The 21,964-nt window shown below is 49.2% G+C and overlaps 1 protein-coding gene across 1 annotated transcript in view; it reads right to left on the reverse strand.

The window, feature by feature from the left end:
• Nucleotides 1–21,964, reverse strand: part of LOC127680442 (calmodulin-binding transcription activator 1-like) — a 602,930-nt gene that overhangs the window by 461,072 nt on the left and 119,894 nt on the right. The window contains exon 3 of the mRNA XM_052175894.1: nt 1,949–2,016. Within this exon, the coding sequence (XP_052031854.1) occupies nt 1,949–2,016 (68 nt within the window). The remainder of the gene's footprint in view (nt 1–1,948; nt 2,017–21,964) is intronic.

Consider the following 21,964-nt stretch of genomic DNA (forward strand, 5'->3'; position numbering starts at 1 on the left):
CACACCTGCAAAGCAGGTGACAGGTGTTATGTCCCCTGTGATGCTGTTGAGGACCCAGGGAAGACAGGATAGGAGCTCTACTTCTAATAAAGAAGAAAAGAGGGCGGGGACGAAGACTGGGCATGGTGGTGCACACCTGTAATCCTAACAGTTGGGTATCTGAGGAAGGAGAGGGAAGGGGAGGCAGGGAAGAGAATGAGGAGAGGAAGGAAAGACAGACGGAAAGGAAGGGAGGAAAGCCGGAAAGAGCAAGGTGGTGCTTTTTAAGTAGTTTAAGATTTTCATACAATTGTCACAAAGAACCCCCAATCCAGCTCCCGCGTGCTCGTGACAAGAAGTCTCTTGATCCATTATACTACAAAAAGTCACCGAGTTCAGCGTGACCAGATGACAAGTCTGCCTCTCAATCGATCCCCAATTTCCTGGGCTTAAATGTGAGAGGGAGAACTCTTGCCTTGCTACGTTCTAAAGCACCGTGGTCACAGTGCGTGCGTGCATGCGTGCGTGCGTGCGTGCTTAAAACCCACCATGTTCTAAAAAGCCAGTCTTAAATTTTTTTCTCCAACTTAGATTCAAGAAGTGTGATGGCCAATATTAGTAACCTGGTAGAATGTAGAATCACCTAAGAGAAAGCCGCGTGTATGCTGCTTAGAAGTTGCTATGATACGTGAATTAAGGAGAGAAGACGTGCCTTAACTGCGGGTGGTACCATCCCAAGGGCTGGAATCCTGGACTTGGATGAGAAGTGAGCTGAGCGTCAGCGTTTGTCTTTCTCTGCATCCTGACTACAGACTCATTGCGGCTTCACCCTCCTGCCACCCTGCCTTCCTTGCCAGATGAACTGTTTAACCTCAGACCTTGAGCCAAAATAAGCCTTCGCTTTCTTCAGTTGGTTTTCCATCGGGTACTTTGTCCCAGCAACAAGAAAATGAATAACTACACCCGTCGCAGGAGGAAACAGTCTAAAAGCCAGAACCCATTGGTCCATATCTCGGGACGTATAGATGGGCCACACACAGGACCAGTGGTGCACAGAATGCATCTCATCCTAATCCTGGTTCCAGCTGACAATGCTAAAGATTTTGTCCTTGTCCACGCGTCACAGACTGAGAATTCCACTTCTTAGTCTCAGCCCTGCAGTCGGAGCGCTGCAAGCTTCCAAATAATGTGAGCACCTGGCCCCGTCACTGCTAATAGAAACGTCCTAGCAATTGGAAGAGAGTGGCTGCAAATCTCCGACGGCTTAGCGTGAAACATATCAAAAAATAAAAAACTTAAAAGAGTTGCGCGGGAAATAAGAAGCTGTCTTTAAAATGAGCCCCAGGTCCCAGGCTCACCATCTCCCGCCTATAATCACATCATTTCTGTGCCCAGGACACAGGTCAGCTACATTTTCAACAATTCCATCCAGTCCCGGGTGGCAAAAGAAGTTAAGTGTTTGTGGCAGTTAGTGAGTTCAAGGACATTTCCTGCGTAATATTTAGCCATTGCTTCTGATTTGGGAGCTCTCCCTCCCAGCAATGGGGGTAACCCGACTTTATTGATGTATAAAACACACCGAGGCCCGGGCAGCGGCTAAGTTAGTTTTCCTTTTCAAAAAGTATCTGCAACTGATGGCAGGTGGGCACTTTCCCAAAAATAAATTGACCCCTGCCCTCCACCTGTCTGATAAGTTTCTGACAGACTGGCTGGAGGATGGAGCCCAGAGCCATCCTGTGAAAAGCCCGACAGCTGTTGCCCGGCGTCTAAACCTCCTCATCGCATTCACTACCTGCGTCTTGGACCAATTAAGGAGCCCTCCCCTTCACAGGCCATTGAGCACAACATGGCCCTGTCAACTCGTTACCCTGCACTGAGTGGCTGGATCCGGTAATCCACGAAAATCAATCATCTATTCTCACCGTATAGAGTTGGAAAAAAAAAAAAACTGTGACGGCTGGGACATTACCTTGTCTTAGGGGATGTGGTTAGCCATTCTTCGTGTTTCTCAAATGTTATTAAATAAGCCGCAATTTCCTGAAACAAAAAAGATAAAAAGATAATGATAACAATTAGCTCATGTTGGACCCTGAGAAGCAGAAGAAAGATAAAAAGTTGTTATTTTTCCCCTCCCCGCTGCTGTGCATCTTGGCCGGGCTGGAACTCGGACTTTTCTAGAAAAACGTTGACCCGGACTCAGCGTCTCTTTTGATTCTCTGATCCCCCTCCACTCAACCAGCCACACAATCACCATCAAAGCCTGGGTTTCAAAGGAGGGGTCAGTGGCAAGGACAAAAATATTTCTCTGTGGAAAGAAAACATCAGAAACCTTTGAGGTCCCAAATGCCATCGTCGGAGGGAGGACAGCGCATGCCAACAACAGGGCTCCGAGTACACTCGTCTCTGAAACAGGACGTCTTTCAGCTTCCGCACCAAAGAGGTGCGTCCTCTCAGCTTGACTCCCAACCCCCACCCTGGAGCCAAACCACAGAGAGACTGAGAGACAGAGACAGACAGAGACCGAGACAGACAGGGGAGAGAGAGAGAGAGAGAGAGAGAGAGAGAGAGAGAGAGCCTTTCCCACTGTTAGCTTGATCTATTGAGCAGAGTCTCAGAGAAGTGCGAAGTCAGCCGAGTTTCAGGCAAAGACTGAGGAAATGTGGGCACCTGAAGGTAAATTAAATATTTATAAAGACAACAACATCATCACAGATAGAAACGCTGATTTATTAATAATTTCTACAAGAAGCCAGAGAGAGAGAAAGAGAGAGAGAGTCACTAGCGTGAGTCATTGCCCCATCTCTCAGGCATGACATGCCCCATTACTTCCAGATCCAAACAGATCTGCTAACATGAAATTGGCTGGGATTGTAAGTTAATTAAGGTTGGGTTGGTACACATTTCCCTTGATCTTGGTGGCAATATGACACAGAGATTGCTGCTGTGGACTGTCAAGGAAAGGCAGAGCAGGGGGGCGGGCTCCCCTCAGCTCCTGCTGCAGCCGAAGCTGCTCCGGAGGAGAGCAGGCTGTCTGCCCAGAGGCCAAGAGCGTCCTGAGCTTAGGCACGGTGGATCTGACTCCTGTGGCCAGCAATGGTCCACATCCGCTTGGGGGAGAAGGAAGAGAGACACGGGTCAGTTACAGGTGAGAAATATGACTTGCCATGCCGTGAAGACCAAGACCTTCTGTGATCATAGTTGTCTTAGTCAGGGTTTTACTGCTGTGAACAGACACCATGACCAAGGCAACTCTTATAAGGACAACATTTAATTGGGGCTGGCTAACAGGTTTACGGTTCAGACCATTAGCATCACGGCAGGAAGCATGGTGGCATGTAGGCAGACATGGTGCTGGTGAAGGAGCTGAGAGTTCTGCATTTTGATCCAAAGGCAGCCAGGAGAGACTGTCTCCTATGCAGCTAAGAGGAGGGTCTCTAATTCCACCCACAAAGTGATACACTTACTCCAACAAGGCCACACCTACTCCAAGGCCACACCTACTCCAACAAGACCACACCTACTCCAACAAGGCCACACCCACTCCAACAAGGCCACACCTCCTAATAGTGCCACTCCCTGGGTCAAGCACATTCAAACCACCACAATAATAAATGTCCATTGCCACACATATTGGAAACAAGAGCCCCAGCCAGTACAGCCTGCAAGACTGTACCCTACAGAAAAAGCTCAAGAAGCAGCAAGTAATGACAGAGGTAACTGCCTCTTTGTCCAAGTTCCTACCATTGATTTTTAGCTAAGGAAAGAATGAGCCCCTGTGCCTTCTGACATTTGTCTCCTCTCCTTTCGAAAACTCCTTCCCTGAGATTTCAGCATAGGTCAATAACCCCATGCCCAGGCCAGCCCCACTGCTCTGGTCGTCCATCCTCCACTCTCCCACGGCGCCTTCCTCAGTGTGCAGGATTCATCACCGTGTGTCCTAATTGCTTGTTTACTCTGGTAGTATCCCCACTGGACCATGCAAGAGTAAGGGCTGTGTCATTGCTGATACATTCACAGGACTTAATGGTGTCCTGGGGCATAGGGAGAAACCTGAAAATGTCTATTAGATGCAGGATGAGTGGGCAGATAGGTAGGTGAACAGGTGGCTGGGTAGATGGACCAGAAGGTAGATGACTACATAGGTAGGGTAGGTGGCCAGAGGTACAGGTGGATGGAAGAGCAGATGGGTGGGCAGGGAGATGGATACATAGATGGGGGGCAGGGAGATGGATACATAGATGGGCAGGCAAGTGCGTGAATAGATGGGTGGATGGTTATGTGGGTGACTGGATTGGTATGTGGGTGAATGGGGGCCAGAAAGGTGGACGCTCTGTAATTAAATATGCATTCATAAGTGAAATGTATACATGCCTTTGTGTGTAGTGGTACATGTGTTTGGTAGTAAATGTGTGTGTGTGTGTGTGTGTGTGTGTGTGTGTGTGTGTGTCTATGACTGGAGATAGTTGACTTGAGACCCGAACAGCTACAGAACTGGTTCTGGAATAAGGCTTCAAGGTTACTTCATTGTGTCGCCAGAGAAAGGCAGCTCAGAATCATTGCAAAGTGCCTACCTGCTGTCAGCAAATAGACCTGGCCTCCAGTCTGCCAAAGATCAGCAGCCTCGTCTTAAGCACAGGGCTTAACCCATCCAGACCTCAGAGCCCTCTGCACAGAGGAAAATACCACCTCCCGGGACAGTTATAAAAATGATAGCCCTTAATTCACAGACAGTCACGGTGTGTCCACAGACGAAAGCTTCTGTGTTAAGGATTACATGTTGTGGGCTGCATGTCTCGGGGCCCCTGAGGCTGTAGCAGGTGACAGGATAGTCCATGCCACTGCTGGGCTTACCAGCACCTCTCCCTAGCTGCTACCCCTGACAACCAACTCTCCCACACTCACGCTTACAATGCTGGCTCTGCCGGGTGACAGTTCAGAGTTGCTGTTGTCAACTTTCTCAAGCAAACATCACCTCCCATTTGTTTTTATAAGATGCTGAGGGCAGGCCATGGCTGCCACACACGTGGCCAGCCATGTTATGTACAAGCTCTCTCCCATAATTTTAGCAAACTTGTTTTCCAGAGGAAGCTGCCTGACCATCTAGATGCCCCGTGTGCTGGCTAGTTTTAGGTCAACTTGACACAAGCTGGAGTCATTTAGGTAGAATGAATCCCAAGTAAGAAAATGTCCCCACTAGGTTGACCAAGGGACAAGCCTATGGTACATTTTCTTGATCAATATGAGAAGGTCCAGTCCTGGGCTGCTGGCCCTGGGCACTATAAGAAAGCAGCTGGCATGAGCCACAGGGATGGAGGGAGTCAGGAAGTAGCATTCTTCTGTGGCCTCTGCTTCAGTTCCTGCCTCCAGGTTTCTACTGGGACGTCCCTGGGTGACGGACTTTAACTGTAAGCCACATTAAAACCTTTCCTCTTCAAGTTGCTTATACCTGTGATACTTGCCCTAGCTAAGAATCACACCCTAGTGACTAAAGATGGGGTGCAGTACATACTAACACCCTTGCATCTCTCGCTCTACTCCATAGGCCCAAAGACCTACAGACCCATGGATCTGTGGACCCACAGACCCACAAACCCACAGACACATCCACAGACCCACAGACCCGCAGAACTGCAGACCAGCAGATCTTCACAAACATTCTTACACCCACATCCACCACAGCCTGGCAGGGTTTCCCACCACTGCTGTCCCCCAAAGAGGAAAACCTCTCTGGACCCATGCTGCATTAAAGACATTGACTAAGCACCTACTGTGTGTGGACCCAGGAATAAGAGCACAGCAAAGGCTGTATCGCACTTGAACTCGCAGCCAAGGAGGAGGGAAAGACATGTCAGCCACAGAGAAGTTACAGAGCACTGTTACTGCAGAGCCATGTGTTCAACTGCTGAGCCAAAGGAGGTGGCAAGCAAGAGACCAAGAGATCACACTCTGTAATGAGCTTCCTTGGGCAGCTGGCTACTCCCTCTTCTTCCACCAAGGGATGTGTGTGTGTGTGTGTGTGTGTGTGTGTGTGTGTGTCTGTATGTGTATGTATGTGTGTGTCTGTGTGTATGTGTGTGTATGTGTGTATGGGTGTGTCTGTGTCTGTGTATGGGTGTGTTGTGTGTGTGTCCATGTCTGTGTGTATGGGTGTGTGTGTCTGTGTGTTTGTATCTCTGTGTGTGTGTCTGTGTGTATAGGTGTGGGGGTATGTGTGTGTCTGTATCTCTGTGTGTCTGCATGTGTGTGTGTGTGTGTGTGTGTGTGTGTGCATATGCATGTATGTGTGGTGTTTCTCCCAACCGGTGACACCTCTCACACAGCTTGGAAAAGTACCCATCTCACTTAATACCAGATTTGCTAAGCACAAAGACTAAATCCTTGCTACCCAGATCCAGCCTTTGCATGGACAAGGTGACTGGACTGACACCAGGCACTGTCACACTGTTGCTGGTCTCCAGATGTGCTGGAGGTGTCTGGGTCACCTGCCTAATCCCAGCGTCATGCTGCACAGTCTTACTAGCCTGTTGCCCTTGCCAGACTTTGTCCCCTCCTCACCAGATGGGCAGACAGTGGGTGGGCGTTGCCCTTTCAAAGCTTAGGAACTCGCTGGGCAGATGGAGACACACATCCAAGGAACGAAACACTCTCCTGGGGATGAAGGCATGCTCAGTGGCTAAGACTGGGCACTGCTCTTGCAGAGAAACCGAGTCCGGTTCCCAGCACCCAGGTCAGGGAGCTCAGGACTGCCTCTAACTCCAGCTACAGGGACTCTGGCTCCCTCTTCAGGCCTCCACAGACACCTGCACTCGTGTGTGCATACCAGCACAAACACACAGAAAGACACATCAGTAAACTCTTTAAAATTATAAAACACAGATGTAAATGCTCACAGCAGCATTGTTGGTGAGAGCTTACAAAGAGGCAGAGGCCACCCGGTCTGTAGATGGATGAATGATTTACAGAGGAAACATGAATGGGGCAAAGTCCCATTCCAGAGGCTACAACACAGACATACCATAATGAGGGCACAATGCTACCTGAAAGAAACTCACGACAGGTCATGCGTTAAGAATGCCACTGGTGAAGTACACAGAACACCCCAACCAACTGACAGAGAACCTAAATTTGCAGTGGTGGAAAATGAGGGGGTGAGGGGTGACTGGGGAGAGGAGGCGGGGTCTCCTTTTGGGGATGGTATCGATGTCAGGAGCTAGCAGGCATGCCAGCTACAGACCAATGGGAAGACACTAAGTGTCGCTAATGCTACAGAGCAGTGGTTCTCACAGGGCTAACTTAAGAGCATCAGAAAACATATTTACATTATGATTCATAACAGTAGCAAAATTACAGTTATGAAGTAGCAATGCAAATACTTTTATGGCTGGGGATCACCACAATGTGGGGAACTGTATTAAAGGGCTACAGTATTAGGAAGGTTGTGAGCCACTGCACTAGAATATTTTAGTTACATTGTATCCTAATTATTTTTTAAGGAGTAAGAAGAGTGCACACGCAGCCAGCTGGATGGGCCGGGTGATGGAGATGCCCGCCCTGCCTACACAGCAGACCCAGACTGAAAAGGCCATCTTGGCACATCCACAGGCTGCCTTCCTGTTACTCTCGCGTCCTCAGTCATCCCAGATCCTGCGTCGACAGTAGGAAGGATGGCCCACTGTCAGGGTGAAGGGATTCATGGCAGGCTCCAAAGCAAAGACTGTCCAGCTTGCAGATTTTAAATGTTCAGTTTGTCCTTTGGATGTTCAAACAGAAAAACTGTTGCCAAAATACAGTGTGTGTGTGTGGCCAGGGCAAGGACAGCAGCCCGTGGGAGATAGAATTCAGTTTTGTGGACTCCGCTTTATACCAGCAAGGGTCCCTGCCAACAGAAAAGCAGAGGGGTTATCCCAGAGGCACTGTCGTGAAGAGCGAGGGTACAGAATCGGCAGTACAGTGAGCCACCCTACTACTCATCGTTGGGGTCAGCAATACCCCCCCAGGCATTGAGAGAACTTCAAATTCCATGGTGGTGGCAAGTCACTGGGTAGGGACTAGAGCCTGTGGGTAAGGGGGCTCTGCTGTCTAGCTGGGTGCCTACAGCCTTGTCCCACCTCGCATCCAGCTCGCCATCTTTCCCACATCCCCTTTGGGTCCTGATGATGATGATGATGGTGATGGTGATGGTGGTGGTGGTGGTGGTGGTGATGGTAATGATGATGATGGTGGTGGTGGTGGTGGTGGTGGTGGTGGTGGCCTAGTCTCCCTAGGAAATTGCCAGGCTGTCCTTCACCCCACACTGAACTGCAGCAGCTGGAACCTGCTCTGCAATGACTGTGGTACTCTAGGACTCCCGGCGCATAGTGCTTTGTGTTGTGCAGCTCTGTGTGGAGAGTCTGGGTCCCTACACAGCCAGAGAGTCCTGCAGTTCTTGAATGCAAAGGTGACTGTTGAGTAGGTAAATCCCTGCATGGGGTTATGCAGAATTCTTCTACACACAATAAAGGCACGCTGGAGCCTCTCGGTGCAGGGGGAAGGACGCCTGTTGCTGTGGAACACTCTGCCATGCTCTAGAGAAATGCCCACGTGGGCAGCTCCCAAACAGCTTCCAGCCTGCACTCAGGACAGGAGCCCCGCCCTCAGAACGGGAGCTCTGCCCTCAGGACGGGAGCTCCGCCCTCAGGAAGGGAGCCCCGCCCTCAGACTGGAGCTCCGCCCTCAGGACGGGAGTCCCGCCCTCAGACTGGAGCTCCACTCTCCAACAGTGAGTATCAGGACTGTGTGCCACCATGTGTCCTCTCGAAATTCCAAGGAGCTACGTTTTTTTTAAGGTTAAAAAAATATTTGAGAACTTTAATAATAGGTTTTATATTTTAAGCCAAGTGTATTCAAAATAGCACTTCCCTAATTTTAGAGAGCAGGAGAGCTGTCTCCTGTTCTCTACACTGTTTTCTAAAGTCAGCGTGTGTTTCTCTCCCAGCCCACCTCAGCCAGGCTTGGCAGGGGGCGGGGGGGGGGGGGGGAAGGCACACAAGGCTGGTATGTGGGATGGTGGCCCTAAATAGACACTGTGGGAGCCTGTGACAGACTGAACCTTCTTCTGGCAGTCAGGTGGAGTCTGGGTGGGAGAGAAGGGCCACCACCAGCAGGCACTTCATGCAGACACTGTCACCTCCGTTTCCCTCGGGGGGGGGGGGGGAAGGAGCCATGGGAATATAGGAATCCCAGAGAAGCTAAATTCAATGAGTTTATTGGTGCTGGGTCTCTCTCCAGGGGGCGCCCTCCCAAGACGGAGAAGAATGGGCAAGTGCACATGCAGACACACACACACACACACACACACACACACACACGGTGTCTGTCTCCAAAGACAAAGAACAGTCCAGCCCAGAGACTACAGCTTGTCTTCCCAACAATCACACCGGAAACAGCTCTCAAAAAAAAAAAAAAGGTAGCAAGTTCTGCCAGTGCTCCTAACAATTCCTTTACTCCATCTTCCAGACAGGTGCTCAATGCCAGGGAAAGAAAAGGTCTGTGGAGAGGCTATGGTGCTTTCTGCAATAAATCAAACAAGTGCCACTGTGCACATGTACATTTCTGCACATGCGTGTATTTGTATATATATGCCTAAGTATGCATGTGTGTATATATGTTTTGGTAGGTAATATGTTTAAGTGTGTATAATGAGTGTATGTTTGAATACACATATCTATGCTCATCTGTGTGTGTACACACATGTTCATGCATGCTCTGGGGTATGTGTCTGCCCGGGTAGGCATGTGAATGTGAATGTTTGAGTGTGTATATATATAGATAATATTTATATTGTTTGGGCACAAATATGTTATGTATGTTAGGTGGTATATATGTTCATTGTGTATTTTGGTATGTGTATTTGTGGATGTGTTTGGGCTTGTGTTCATAACTGTCTGTGTGTGTATACACGTGTATGCATATATGTTGGTATCTGCTTGTACTATATTCTCCTGAGCCTCGGTAATAAAAAGAGCTCTGTGCTCTATACAGTCTCACCTATCTTTTGCATAGAAAACTCCGTTTTCAACGGAGGTGTAATTTTAGAAGTTTGGTTTTTATGAGAGTGCTGTACAAGGGTTTTATCTGTGAGGACGGACGCTGAGGGGAGAAGGCAGTGCTCTCCTAGCAGCTGGCCCCAGCATCTGCTGGAGCCACAAAATGCAATTATATTACTCCCAAATGTGAAGTAAAAATATCTTGTTTCCAATCCTCTTGGTTTTAAGGCTCATACTGAGCGTCCTCTGGGCATTTTGGTGGTGCCAGCTCTCCGTGCGATGTACTTTATTAGGGATGTGTGATTGTCATATTAATGACTTCTATCCAACATGTTTACAGTGCGGAAAAACTTTCCCAGAATCTGCCACTCACTGCACTTCACCAAGAATAATTGGCCCTGATTTAAATAAACAACCGTTCTGTACCCCCTTTCCAGTGGCAAGTAACCCTGAATAAAGCTGTTGCGTCCATCTCGGTGATGCAGATCCCACCGAGGTCCTGTCTAAGGGCTGAGCTCCCATCCCTTTTATCAATGGCTGGACCTGCCCTCTTATCAACAGCTGGGCCATCGAGGTGATCAGGCCCATACCTGCAGGAGATACTCTGGGTCCCCACACGCAAGTCAAACCAACACCCCCCCCCAACTCAAAATGGTGAGTACCCGCCAGAAGCAATGAGCACGCAGATTGGAGATTTCTCACTCTGTTTCTGCAGGGGGTGAGACATCTCTTCACTCAGACTGTGTGATGCTGGTAGCGAAGGCGTCATCCAGGAGACGGGTGTCTGGATGACTTCCAGGGTAGTGACGGGCTCAGAGTTCGTGTCTAACAGCCTGGGCTTCTTCAAAGAGGAAGCCTAGCACGGCCGTCCGCCTACTGTGCAGGCCTGGGAGGCACACACGTGTCCTCAGAAGCAATGAGCGACCAAAGACACTCGGAGACAGAAACTCACACCACCTCAGTTATGCATCCGTTTGTCACTATGATTATTGGGTGAATTATTGAGGGCCTACTGTGTACCGGACGCTGAGTCCTAACAAAGAGAAGTGACTGACGGTCCTTGAAAAGACAGCTGCGAAGACAGACAGGGCTGTGCAACCCAGGGCTGTCTTGTCAAGAGCAAGTCCATGAGGATGTTCCCTTGGCAGTGTGAATGATGAACTCATGCTGAGGAGAAAAAGAAGGAAGGGTTGAGCCACTTGGACAGCACGGGAGTGTGCAGGGGGCTGCCAGGCAGGCTGGTGACGGAGACTCTGGGGCAGGAATCAGCGTGTGCAAAGACAGGAAATGAGAAGCGCAAATGCATTCGGGGAAACGTTGGCAAATGCAGCAGCCGGCGTTGACAGGGTCTGGGGGAGATGAGCAGAACCCAAGCCGGAGGGTGCAGAGCCCCCAGACTGAGGAGCAATTAAAACGCCAGGCAAGTGGAGTCCCCAGCACGAGAGCCAGGGATCTGGGAAGGCTTTTAAGGGGAAGAAAGATAGAGGGGGTCAGGGAAGGCTTTTAAAGCAGAAGAAAGATAGAGGGGGTCAGGGAAGGCTTTTAAGGGGAGGGGAGGCATTGAAGGAGCCGTGCTCTGGAAATGTCGCTTTGATGGTGGTGGAGCAGAGGGGGTGACAGCTGGAAGACTGTGATGACAGTCCAGGAAAGGGCTGGGAGCTTGTGAAGGGCAGCGGGCGGAGACTCGAACGCACACAAAGAGGATGGCAGTAAAAGAGGAGCCAGCGAGATGCGGAACTCAGTCGACAACAGGAGAGTACCACGAGGCAGGGGGGACAGGCTGGAAGCCAGGGGCACCCACAGGCAGCCTCGTGGCTGGATCCAGAGTCGGGCTGGCTGGCTTTCCACTGCTGTTCCTTCCTCCCTTTTGTCCTTTTTGCCAATTGAAGACTGGGGAGGGATTCCCAGCTTCTCTAGGAAAACAAAGCTAGAGACCCATGGGTGGTCGTATGGAACACAAACTGGCTGGCGCAGGGGGAGCCCATGTCCCTGTGGGTAAGCCTGAGCCCCACGGCCACTGCATCTCCACCCTGCTGGCTTCCCTCGCTAACCCTACAAGCATTTGATGGTAAGGCCCTTGCTGTGACAGTTATGACGTTGGATACTGAGTGGACTGGAAGACCATGGGCTGAGGGAGGCTATCCAGAATGACAGCTTAGAGCCGTACCCACAAGAACACTCGCTGTTCCTTACAGTGGTCACCTGCTGGTTGAAGTGGTCAAGAGATTAAGACGGACCCAGCTGTGCCAGCTGCCTGGCTAGTACTCGGCTCTCCGTGCCCTACTCATGGATGCTGAAGCTAGGCCCCAAAACATTCCCCCTCCTGCCAGCTCAGAAGAATGTTGGGATTTATAAACAGGGAGCCTCAGGGAGCCAGGAAGATGGGCCCGGCGGTAAAGGATTTGCCACATAAGCGTGAGAACCTCAGTTTGGTCCCCAGAACCCATGTTTAGAAGAAAAGTCAAAATATTGGACATGGTGCTGCACACTTGAAATCTCTGTGCAGAAGTGGAGTCAGGAAGATGCCTGGGCTCATGGGTCAGCCAATCTGGCCTGCTTGGTGAGTCCCAAGCCAATGAGAGGCCCTGCCCCAAAGAAAAGGTCATCGGATGGTACCTGCAGACCAATGCCCAAGGCTGTCCTCTGGCCTCCACATTCATATGCGCATACACACACACACGCACATGCACATGCATGTGTGTGCACACACATACACACAAGCACACACACATGCACACGCATGCACACGCACAGCACACGCACATACACATGCACACGCATGCACACGCACAGCACACACACAAGCACACACACATGCACAAGCACATGCACACGCACATGCACACACACACACACACAAGCACATGCACAAGCACACGCACATGCACACACGCACACACACAAACACACACACACACACACACCAGTGGACCCATGCAATGATAGAGCGGGGAGGCACAGCTCTTCTGGTTCCCATAAGTCTAAGGTGAGGTAATTTCTTTAGCGCTGTCACCTAAACATGGAGCCCAGTGGCACCCAGGTGGCTTCTCCCTGGACCTAACCCGCCCGCCACAGGCTGCTGCAGCCGGTCTTCCTCCACTGATGTCCTCATGTGTCACTGGCTGCTCCTGCTAACCTCTTGGCAGCAGCGCGGTCGTTTGGAGGTCATGTGCTCCTCTTTTCAAAGGTCTGGATGGCAGCCATTGGGGTGCAGGAAGACATTCTCAGTCTCTCTGATGCCTCTCCTTCCTCAGCCTAGAGGTCATAGCTATTCTCCTGACCATGGTACTGGGGGAACCCTCAGTCTGTCTTCTATCCCTATGAGGAGTTAGCCATTGTCTGCTGGGTAGAAGATCTATCTATCTATTTATCATCTATCATCTATCTATCTATCTATCTATCACCTATCTATCTATCTATCTATCTATCTATCTATCACCTATCTATCTATCACCTATCTATCTATCACCTATCTATCTATCATCTATCTATCATCTATCTATCATCTATCTATCTATCATCTATCTATCATCTATCTATCTATCATCTATCTATCTATCATCTATCTATCTATCATCTATCTATCTATCACCTATCTATCTATCATCTATCTATCTATCATCTATCTATCTATCTATATTTTGTCTATCTGTCGCCTATCTATCATCTACCTATCATCTATCATTTTATCTATCCAGAGAGAGAGAGAGTATTTGTGTGTGTGTGTGTGTGTGTGTGTGTGTGTGTGTGTGTGTGTGCATGTGCCTGTGGAAGTCAAAAGAGAGTGTTGAATCCCCTGCAGCTGGAGTTACAGATGGCGATAAACTTTCCAATATGGATGCTGGGAACTAAAATCTGGCCCTCTGCATAAGTACCATGCGCCCTTAGCCACAAGGCCATCTCTCCAGCCCTGAGTAGCATCACTGCTCAAATAATAAATGTGTGTCTAGGTGGGTCCTGGCCAACATAAGACCCCCCCACAGCTAACCATCCCACCAGTGTCCTCCATCACCCTGCCCTATTCTCTTAGGCCTATCACTGTACCAGAAGCTGGGGGAGAGGCTGAGGTGCCCAGCGGGGATGAGACAGAGAGGAGGCTTGTCTTTGGGGAAATACACGGTGTATCCCAGTGAAGCCTCTGCAGCAAGCTCCCTAAATGTCCACCAGATGGTAGTTGGAGGCCTCCAAAGGGTGTGTATCCTGCTCTGGGGCTGATGACATCTGAGTCCTCCTATATATGCAGATAAAAAGCATTTCTTCTAGAATAGAAAGTTATAGTTTCAGTATTCAGACATGGATCTGTGCCTCAGCTGGGATAACACAATTATAATAATGTCATGTAATATATGTAGATTAGCTCATCGAATTAATATATATATGCATATATGGTGTATATATGGCTACACACAACCACATATGTTCACATAGTAGGAGGATGAAGTTGCCTTCTTCTCTTGGTCTCTGCCCCATTCCTTAAGACAAGGCCTCTCAGAGGCTCACTGCTCTGGGTAGCTTGGCCAGTCAGCCTGCTTATGAGCCCTGCCTTTCCCCATCGCCCTGCGCAGACACCTGTAACCATGCACGCTCCTTACACGGGTACCAGGTCTGAGAGCAGCAGGTCCCTATGCTTGGACGGGGCTTACACGGAAAGCACTCTTATCTATTGGGCCATCATCTCTTTAGCCCCAAGAGTTAACTCTAGCTCATCAGCATCACTGAGGTATAATTTGCATACAGAGAGATGCGTCCTGCTTTATATTCAGAGTCAGTGAATATTAACAAATACGTGATACACAAATACAAGCATTCATCTCTGTCAGCACATTCAAAATACAAAACGTTTACAGCACCACGAAAGGATTTCATTGACTATAGAATTTTAGGCATACACAAACACCTACACTCATTCCATCTATCTATCTATCTATCTATCTATCTATCGATCTATCTATCTATCTATCCATCTATCATCTATCTATCATCTATCTATCCATCTACCTATCCTTCTATCTATCTATCTATCTATCTACCTATCCATCCATCTAGCTAGCTATCTATGTGTACTGGCTGGTTTTGTGTGTCAACTTGATACAAGCTGGCATTATCACAGAGAAAGTTTCTTCCCTTGAGGAAGTGCCCCCATGAGATCCAGTTGTGGGGCATTTTCTCAATTAGTGATCAAGGGGGGAGGGCCCCTTGTGGGTGGTGCCATCCCTGGGCTGGTAGTCTTGGGTTCTATAAGAGAGCAGGCTGAGCAAGCCAGGGGAAGCAAGCCAGTAAGTGACATCCCTCCATGGCCTCTGCATCAGCTCCTGCTTCCTGACCTGCTTGAGTTCCTGTCCTGACTTCCTTTAGTGATGAACAACAATATGGAAGTGTAAACTGAATAAACCTTTTCCTCATGAACTTGCTTCTTGATCATGATGTTTTGTGCAGGAATGCAATCCCTGACTAAGACACTATCTATCTAATCTATCTCTTCTCTTGTCTCTGTCTCTCTGTCTGCCTCTGTCTCTGTCTCTCTGTTTCTCTCTCTCTCTCTCTCTCTCTCTCTCTCTCTCTCTCTCTCTCTCTCCCCCTCCTTCCCTCCCTCCCTCCCTCCCTCCCTCCCTCCCTCCCCATTGCTGTCTGACTTGCACAGTGGCTGATGGGAAGTCTGCAGGAGGCATCCATCTTTGACCTCTTCCGTCTGTCTTTCACCTCCTTCTAGCTGACTAAGCAGTTCTCTCCATCACTGATTTGAAGCACGCTGATTACAGAGTATCTTTCTGTGGTTTTCTTTCTATTTGCTGACCTTCTTGAATTAGCAAGTTTACTGCTTTATTTGGATTTGGAAAACCATCAGCTATTACATGGTTTTGTTCAGTGTTGGGTTTAGAGTCCGGGACCAGAGCACATGCTGGCCAAGTTCTCTAGCCAGGAGCCACCAATACCCCCTGTCTCTTTAAATTAGGAGTGCCAGGCTTCACTGTAGCAGATTTAAAATTCTTGTGGATCCATCTGACTCTGCTTGGGCTTATCTTTAACCTTTATAGAAGGCATGTCCTGTAGACTCGTCACCTAGAGATATTCCAGCCCAATCATTGCCACGGTGAGATATTGCCGATGCTCCGGGTATTCAAAGAGAACTTCCAATCTGACAGTCAAAACCGAACACCCCAAGGGTAAGGGAGGTGGTTATTTTGATAAAGTGCTTATCTAGGAAGCTCGAGGACCTGAGTTCAATCCCTAGAACTCATATTTTAAAGTAAGCCTAGTGGTGGTGGCACAGTAGTGCTGTGAAGGTCGGAAACACAGGCGACTCTGGGGCCTCTGGCCAGCAGCTCAGTCTGCTTAATGATTTCCAAGCCAATAGACCATCTCAAAAGGAAAAGGTCAAAACTCAAGGCTCTCCTCTCTCTCTCTCTCTCTCTCTCTCTCTCTCTCTCTCTCTCTCTCTCTCTCTCTCTCTCTCAAACACACACACACACACACACACGCACACGCACACGCGCGCACACACACACACACACAGGTATGCATGTGCACACACACACACAACCTTGATCACTCCCATTTCCACTCAAGCACTGAGGATTTTCACCTCTCAGTGTCCAGTCTGTGCACTTTCGCCTATGCATCCACAGGCCAACAGACCAACCCAGGGGAACCATTGATGTTTCTGGAACAATCACTCTGCAAAGCCCATGCCTCCTTAATACCCTGTGCTGAGATACTCTGACCACCTCAGCCTCTGTGGTCTCTGCTCCTGATCTATGTCTCTGTCCCCGATCAGGATCTCTGCTTGGGATGCACCTGGGACCCAAGGGCTGGAAATGCAGAGCTGCATGGCTCAGTCTCTGCAGTGGCTGCAGCATGGCCCTGCAGCCCAACTGCTAAATACATGCTTTTGTGCATTTTATCCAAATCTATCACAGCAAGAGAACAAATCTGGTTCTAGTTACTTCGTCAGGGCCAGCGGCAAAGGCTTCGCTGTACGCTCTTATAGCTTTTACTGTGCTCCCAGGAAGGGAAGCCATCTTTGGGTAAGGAATATAGATTGCCTCTAGAAGCAGGGTTAAAACCTTGCGTGTGCCCTTGTGGTCACAGAGACAGCTTGCTGCAGGCCTATGGGGAGCAAGGCAAGCTTCAGTGCCCAAAGGTGAAGCAAGAGATGGTATCGGACAGGACTCCACAGTGCCTCTGCCCCTGGGAGTAACACCTGTCCATCACCTGTGCTCCCAATGGAGGACACAGACCTGGCGGGTTCTGCTAAGGAACCAAGGAGCCTAAGAGCAGAGCTTGTGTTTTCCAGAGCCACAATGTAAACCTGGAGAGGAAGCAGAAGCTCTGCTGTAAGAAATCTGGCTTCTGCCTCATCCTTGGCAGGATTCTGTCTGCAGAGTGTCAGCAGCTGCCACTCACGGCCACCTCCCACTAAGAGTGAGGGACAAGGAAAAGCTGTGTGAAAACGGGGTCCATCCACGTAGGCTTCATGGGGTCTCTTCCCCTTGAGGTAAACTCTGAGTACATGGTTAAATACATCAGAGAGAGAGAGAGAGAGAGAGAGAGAGAGAGAGATCTTCCCACCCATAATGGTTTGTTCTGGCATATTAATCAATACAGCCATTTTGAAATGGTCTGGCATCAAAGAGGTCAGGAAAACCTTGATGATTGAAGACAGTGACTCTGGTTCCACGGAAAGAGGCAGAATGGGACACCATCTTCCCACCTCCAGGACAAGCAAAGCCTCCTAACTCTGGGTGTCTCCATGCCCTTACAGGGCAAGCAGCACCAGCACTCATGACCACCCAGTCCAATAAAACTAATAAAAAAGAAAGAAAGAAAGAAAAGAAACAGAGGCAAGCCATCTTAAAATAACATATCCAAGACACAGCAGAAACCATTGATCAGAAGCCCCCCTCGCCCTCACAGCGGACGGCTTCACGGCCGTTCTAACACCCTATAATGGAATTCCATTATCTACAAAAGAAACTCATTCTAGAGGAGAGTTGCAAACAAAGAGAGAATCAGAGAAGGATGGCAAAGGAGTAGACTCCCTCCACACACCTCTGCTCCTGGAGAAGGGCCGTAACACCCCAGCTGAGCCAGACACAGGAGCGTGCAAAGAGGCAGCTTATTTCTGAAGTTGCAAAATTGAGCATCAAGGGAAGACACAGTCTAGGGTAATGGGGACTAGAGAGATTGCCTCTCTCTTTTCTTAAAGATTGTGTGTGTGTGTGTGTGTGTGTGTGTGTGTGTGTGTGCATTTGTGGTTTGGAAAACAGTGCATGCAGAATAGGAGGGAGTCCCCTGGAGCCAGAGTTACAGGTGGTTGTGAGCCGTCCATTGTGGGTGCTGCAAACCAAACTCTGGCATCTTACCCAGGGCATCTCACTAGAATGTAGAGTTCATTGGTTCTTTTTTTGTTTTGTTTTGTTGTTTTGTTTTTTGTTTTGTTTGTTTTCATTTTTGTTTTTCCCCTGTTCTGGCACATGGTAAGGAATGCTCTTGTCTCCACCCAGCCCCACCCCATGCACAGCATTAAGGGTTACAGCACACGTGTGGCATGACTAGCTTTTCATGTGCAAGCCGGGGGCCCTGAACTCGGGTCCTCGGGCTTGTGCTACAAGTATTTGTACCCGGTGAGCCTCAGAGTCTGCTTCTTCCTTTCTGGGTGAAGGCTGAACAGATGTTGACTGTACTGAGTGAGAAAGTAGACCTGACAATTACCTTTCCAAACATTCCAGGGGAACCTGCTTTAGGAAAATAGAAGGGTTTCCACTAAAGCAGGGAGCAAGGAAGATTCATTAGCAACCGCCTCAAAACCTTAATTCACACTTCAAACAAACAAGTTAATTGTGTAGCTAACAGAGTGTGACTTGATTATAGGCCACCAGTGGCCATTAATAGATGAAAGGTGTTTGGGTTTCAATAGTGTTTGAATTTCATAACCCACCCACACAAGGGGAGGTAGGCTTGGGCTCCAGCTCCGTTTGCTAACACCTATAATCGGGAATCCCACGTGGCAAACAAGAGCCTGGCTTCCAGCTTCTGGGAGAGAAGAGCAAACAAAAAGGAGAATTCATGAATTGTAGGCAGGCAATTTCTCTCTGCTGCTTTGAAGAGGGCCCGAGTTTGGTCTCAGAAGACCCTAATGTATGCAGAACACAACCTTCCCATCTTACAGCCCATGTGGACCACTGTGATGCTGCCTCAGAGAGGGACCCACAGTCAGGACATCCACGGGACCAGACTGTAAGTAGCACACACCTTGTGGCCATGAATAAACCTGCCTCGAGTTCTCTTTGGCCGGTGAGTCTGGGCCTCCCACTCTGAGATTCCATCAGAAGGTTAATGGGAGGGGCTGGTGAGAGAGCTAACTGGTAAAGTACCTGAAGCACAAGTGTGGGGCCTATATTCGGATCCCCAGCACCTACATTATAGGTGCACCTATAATCCCAGCGCTGTGAGGATGCAGAGGGGTTGACCCTGGGCATCTTCGTCCTGTCAGTCTAGGTGAGTAACCTAGCTCTGAGTTCAGATTTTTTAAAAAGATGTCACTTACTAAGGCAGAGGGTGATCAAGAAAAACTCCTGACGTCAACCTCTGGCCTGTACACACACACACACACACACACACACACACACACACACACGCATACACAGGCAGCCAGAAGCACACGTGCACACACTCATATGAACACACACAGGCACCCCACATCAACACACTCACATGGATACCCCCACGGACCTCTCTGTCTCACACACACAGGCACACACTCACATGGACACACACAGGCACCCACAAGCACACATGCACACCCACAGACACACCCAAATCCACATCTTCACACTCACATAGATACTATGGATCTCTCTCTCTCTCTCTCTCTCTCTCTCTCTCTCTCACACACACACACACACACACACACACACACACTCCCTTTTTAAAAAAGCCCCTTTCCCTTTTCCTTCGCTTTCTGATAACATCAAGCAGCCAGATGAAAGATGAGGAGCCCAGAAGCACCATTGTGTGTCACACAGATCCGCACGGCTGCAGGGCAGGAGCCTCAGTCAATCAAATCCATCTTCCAGAGGACTTTGCGAGACTACAGTGCACGGAATGTCAAAACCATAAAGGGGATCCTGCTCTCGAAAGTGCTGTGATGGGGTAGCACTGGCAGAAGGGAGGCCCGTGTGGTCTTCAGTGCTTGTTTCTGCTTTGCTTCTTGTCCTGTGTGTGTGTGTGTGTGTGTGTGCCTGTGTGGGGGCAAGCATGCATGTCAGTGCATATGCATATATGTGAGCACACGTGCATGTGAGTAGAAGCTAAAACACAAGCTAGGTGTCATTCCTCGGGGTCCATCCACCTCGTTTTTGGAGACAACATCTAAACTGGGATCATCGAGTAGGCAAGGCTGTTTGGCCAGCCAGCGCTTCAGGCCATCCTGTCTCCACCCCTGAGCACGGGGTTTACAGGCATGTACCACCACATCTGGATTTTTTTTTTAAATAGTGGGTCTTAGAGGTAAAGCTCATGTCCTCGTGCTTGCAAGTCAAGCACTTCACTGACTGAGTCACATCCTCAGCCCTTGGAGTCTTTATGTGAAAATGTGTTTCTAACAAAGGAAGACCCTCTGGCCCTCCGTGTCCAAAGTGATACTGGTCTACAAAGTCAGTGCCAATGATCTGTAGCCATTCACACCCCAGAGAGACGCCCGGATGCAAAATTCATCCTCCCTTGTAAGCACTTGGAATTCTTTGGGGATCTGAGTCATGCATTTGGGGAAACACGAGCCTCTGAGACAACGTTCTTTATAAGCTTATGACCTTCGAAAGCAAGACACCTGAGTACAGGTTCTAAGGTCACTGGGATAGAAAGCCAGCAGACCAGACTTAGGCTAAAAACCCAAAATGTGGCAATGGAGAGAGGTATTGTCCTCAGCCCTGAACCAGCGCAGTGGGCTGCTGTCCACGGTCCTGAATCCTCACGGGAGGCTGCTGTCTCTGGTCCTGAACCACCACGGTGGGCGCTGTCCCTTGTCCTGAACCGCACCACGGGCTCCTTCCAGGTCCTGAACCACCATGACGGGAGCTGTCCGCCGTCCTGAACCATCACTAAGGCGCTGTCCGCGGTCCCGAACAAGCTCTGTGGGCCGCGGGCCGCTGTCCCCGGTCCTGAACCAGTACACGCGGCGTGGTGGGGGTTGGCTGGGAGCGCTGTCTCTGATCCCAAACCAACAGGGTTTTTGTTTGTTTGTTTGGTTAGTTGGTTTTATGTTGTTATAGTTCTTGGTCCTGAATCAACACAGGGTCTTGTTGACCCTGGCCCAAAACATTGCACAGGGGTGGAGAAAGAGGGAAGAGGATGTGTTGTGCCTGGTTTTGAACCAAAACTGTGATTTATGGGAGTAAGGTTTGCTCCTACCTGTGACCTGGTGTATGTGTACACACAATGCACACACCTGCAGATGATGTGGAAAGACATATCATGACCACCACACATCCTTGTGAAATTTGGCCTCTCACTGAACCTAGAGCTGTTTTACAGCTAGGCTGGTTCCGGCCATTTCCTATCTCCGCTTTCCCACAGTGCTATGGTCACAGGGATGCACACCCATGGTCACTCAGCCTTTGTGTGGGCACTGGGAATTTTGACTCAGGTCCTTTACGCTCTTGCAGACTGAGCCATTTCTCTGGCCCAGGGAGGCAATACTTTTTTTTTTTTTTTTTTTTTTTTTTTTTTTTTGGTAGGTGCTAACCATATCTCTTCAAGTCAAATGGAGATGAGGAGAGAGTGATTGAGAAGAAAAACGACGAGGGCACATGAGTGCTGTTTTCTCAAAACTTCTATCCAGGTATTTCATTCCAGGTGAATATATAGACATATGTTCTGGATCAAGACATAAAATATATAGCTGCCTTCTTACCAAGGACAACGTATTGGAAAATTGCTTCTCTGGACTGCAGTGGCTGCAA

This window comes from Apodemus sylvaticus, chromosome 3 (genome assembly GCF_947179515.1).
Source record: "Apodemus sylvaticus chromosome 3, mApoSyl1.1, whole genome shotgun sequence".
Classification (NCBI taxonomy): Eukaryota; Metazoa; Chordata; class Mammalia; order Rodentia; family Muridae; genus Apodemus; species Apodemus sylvaticus.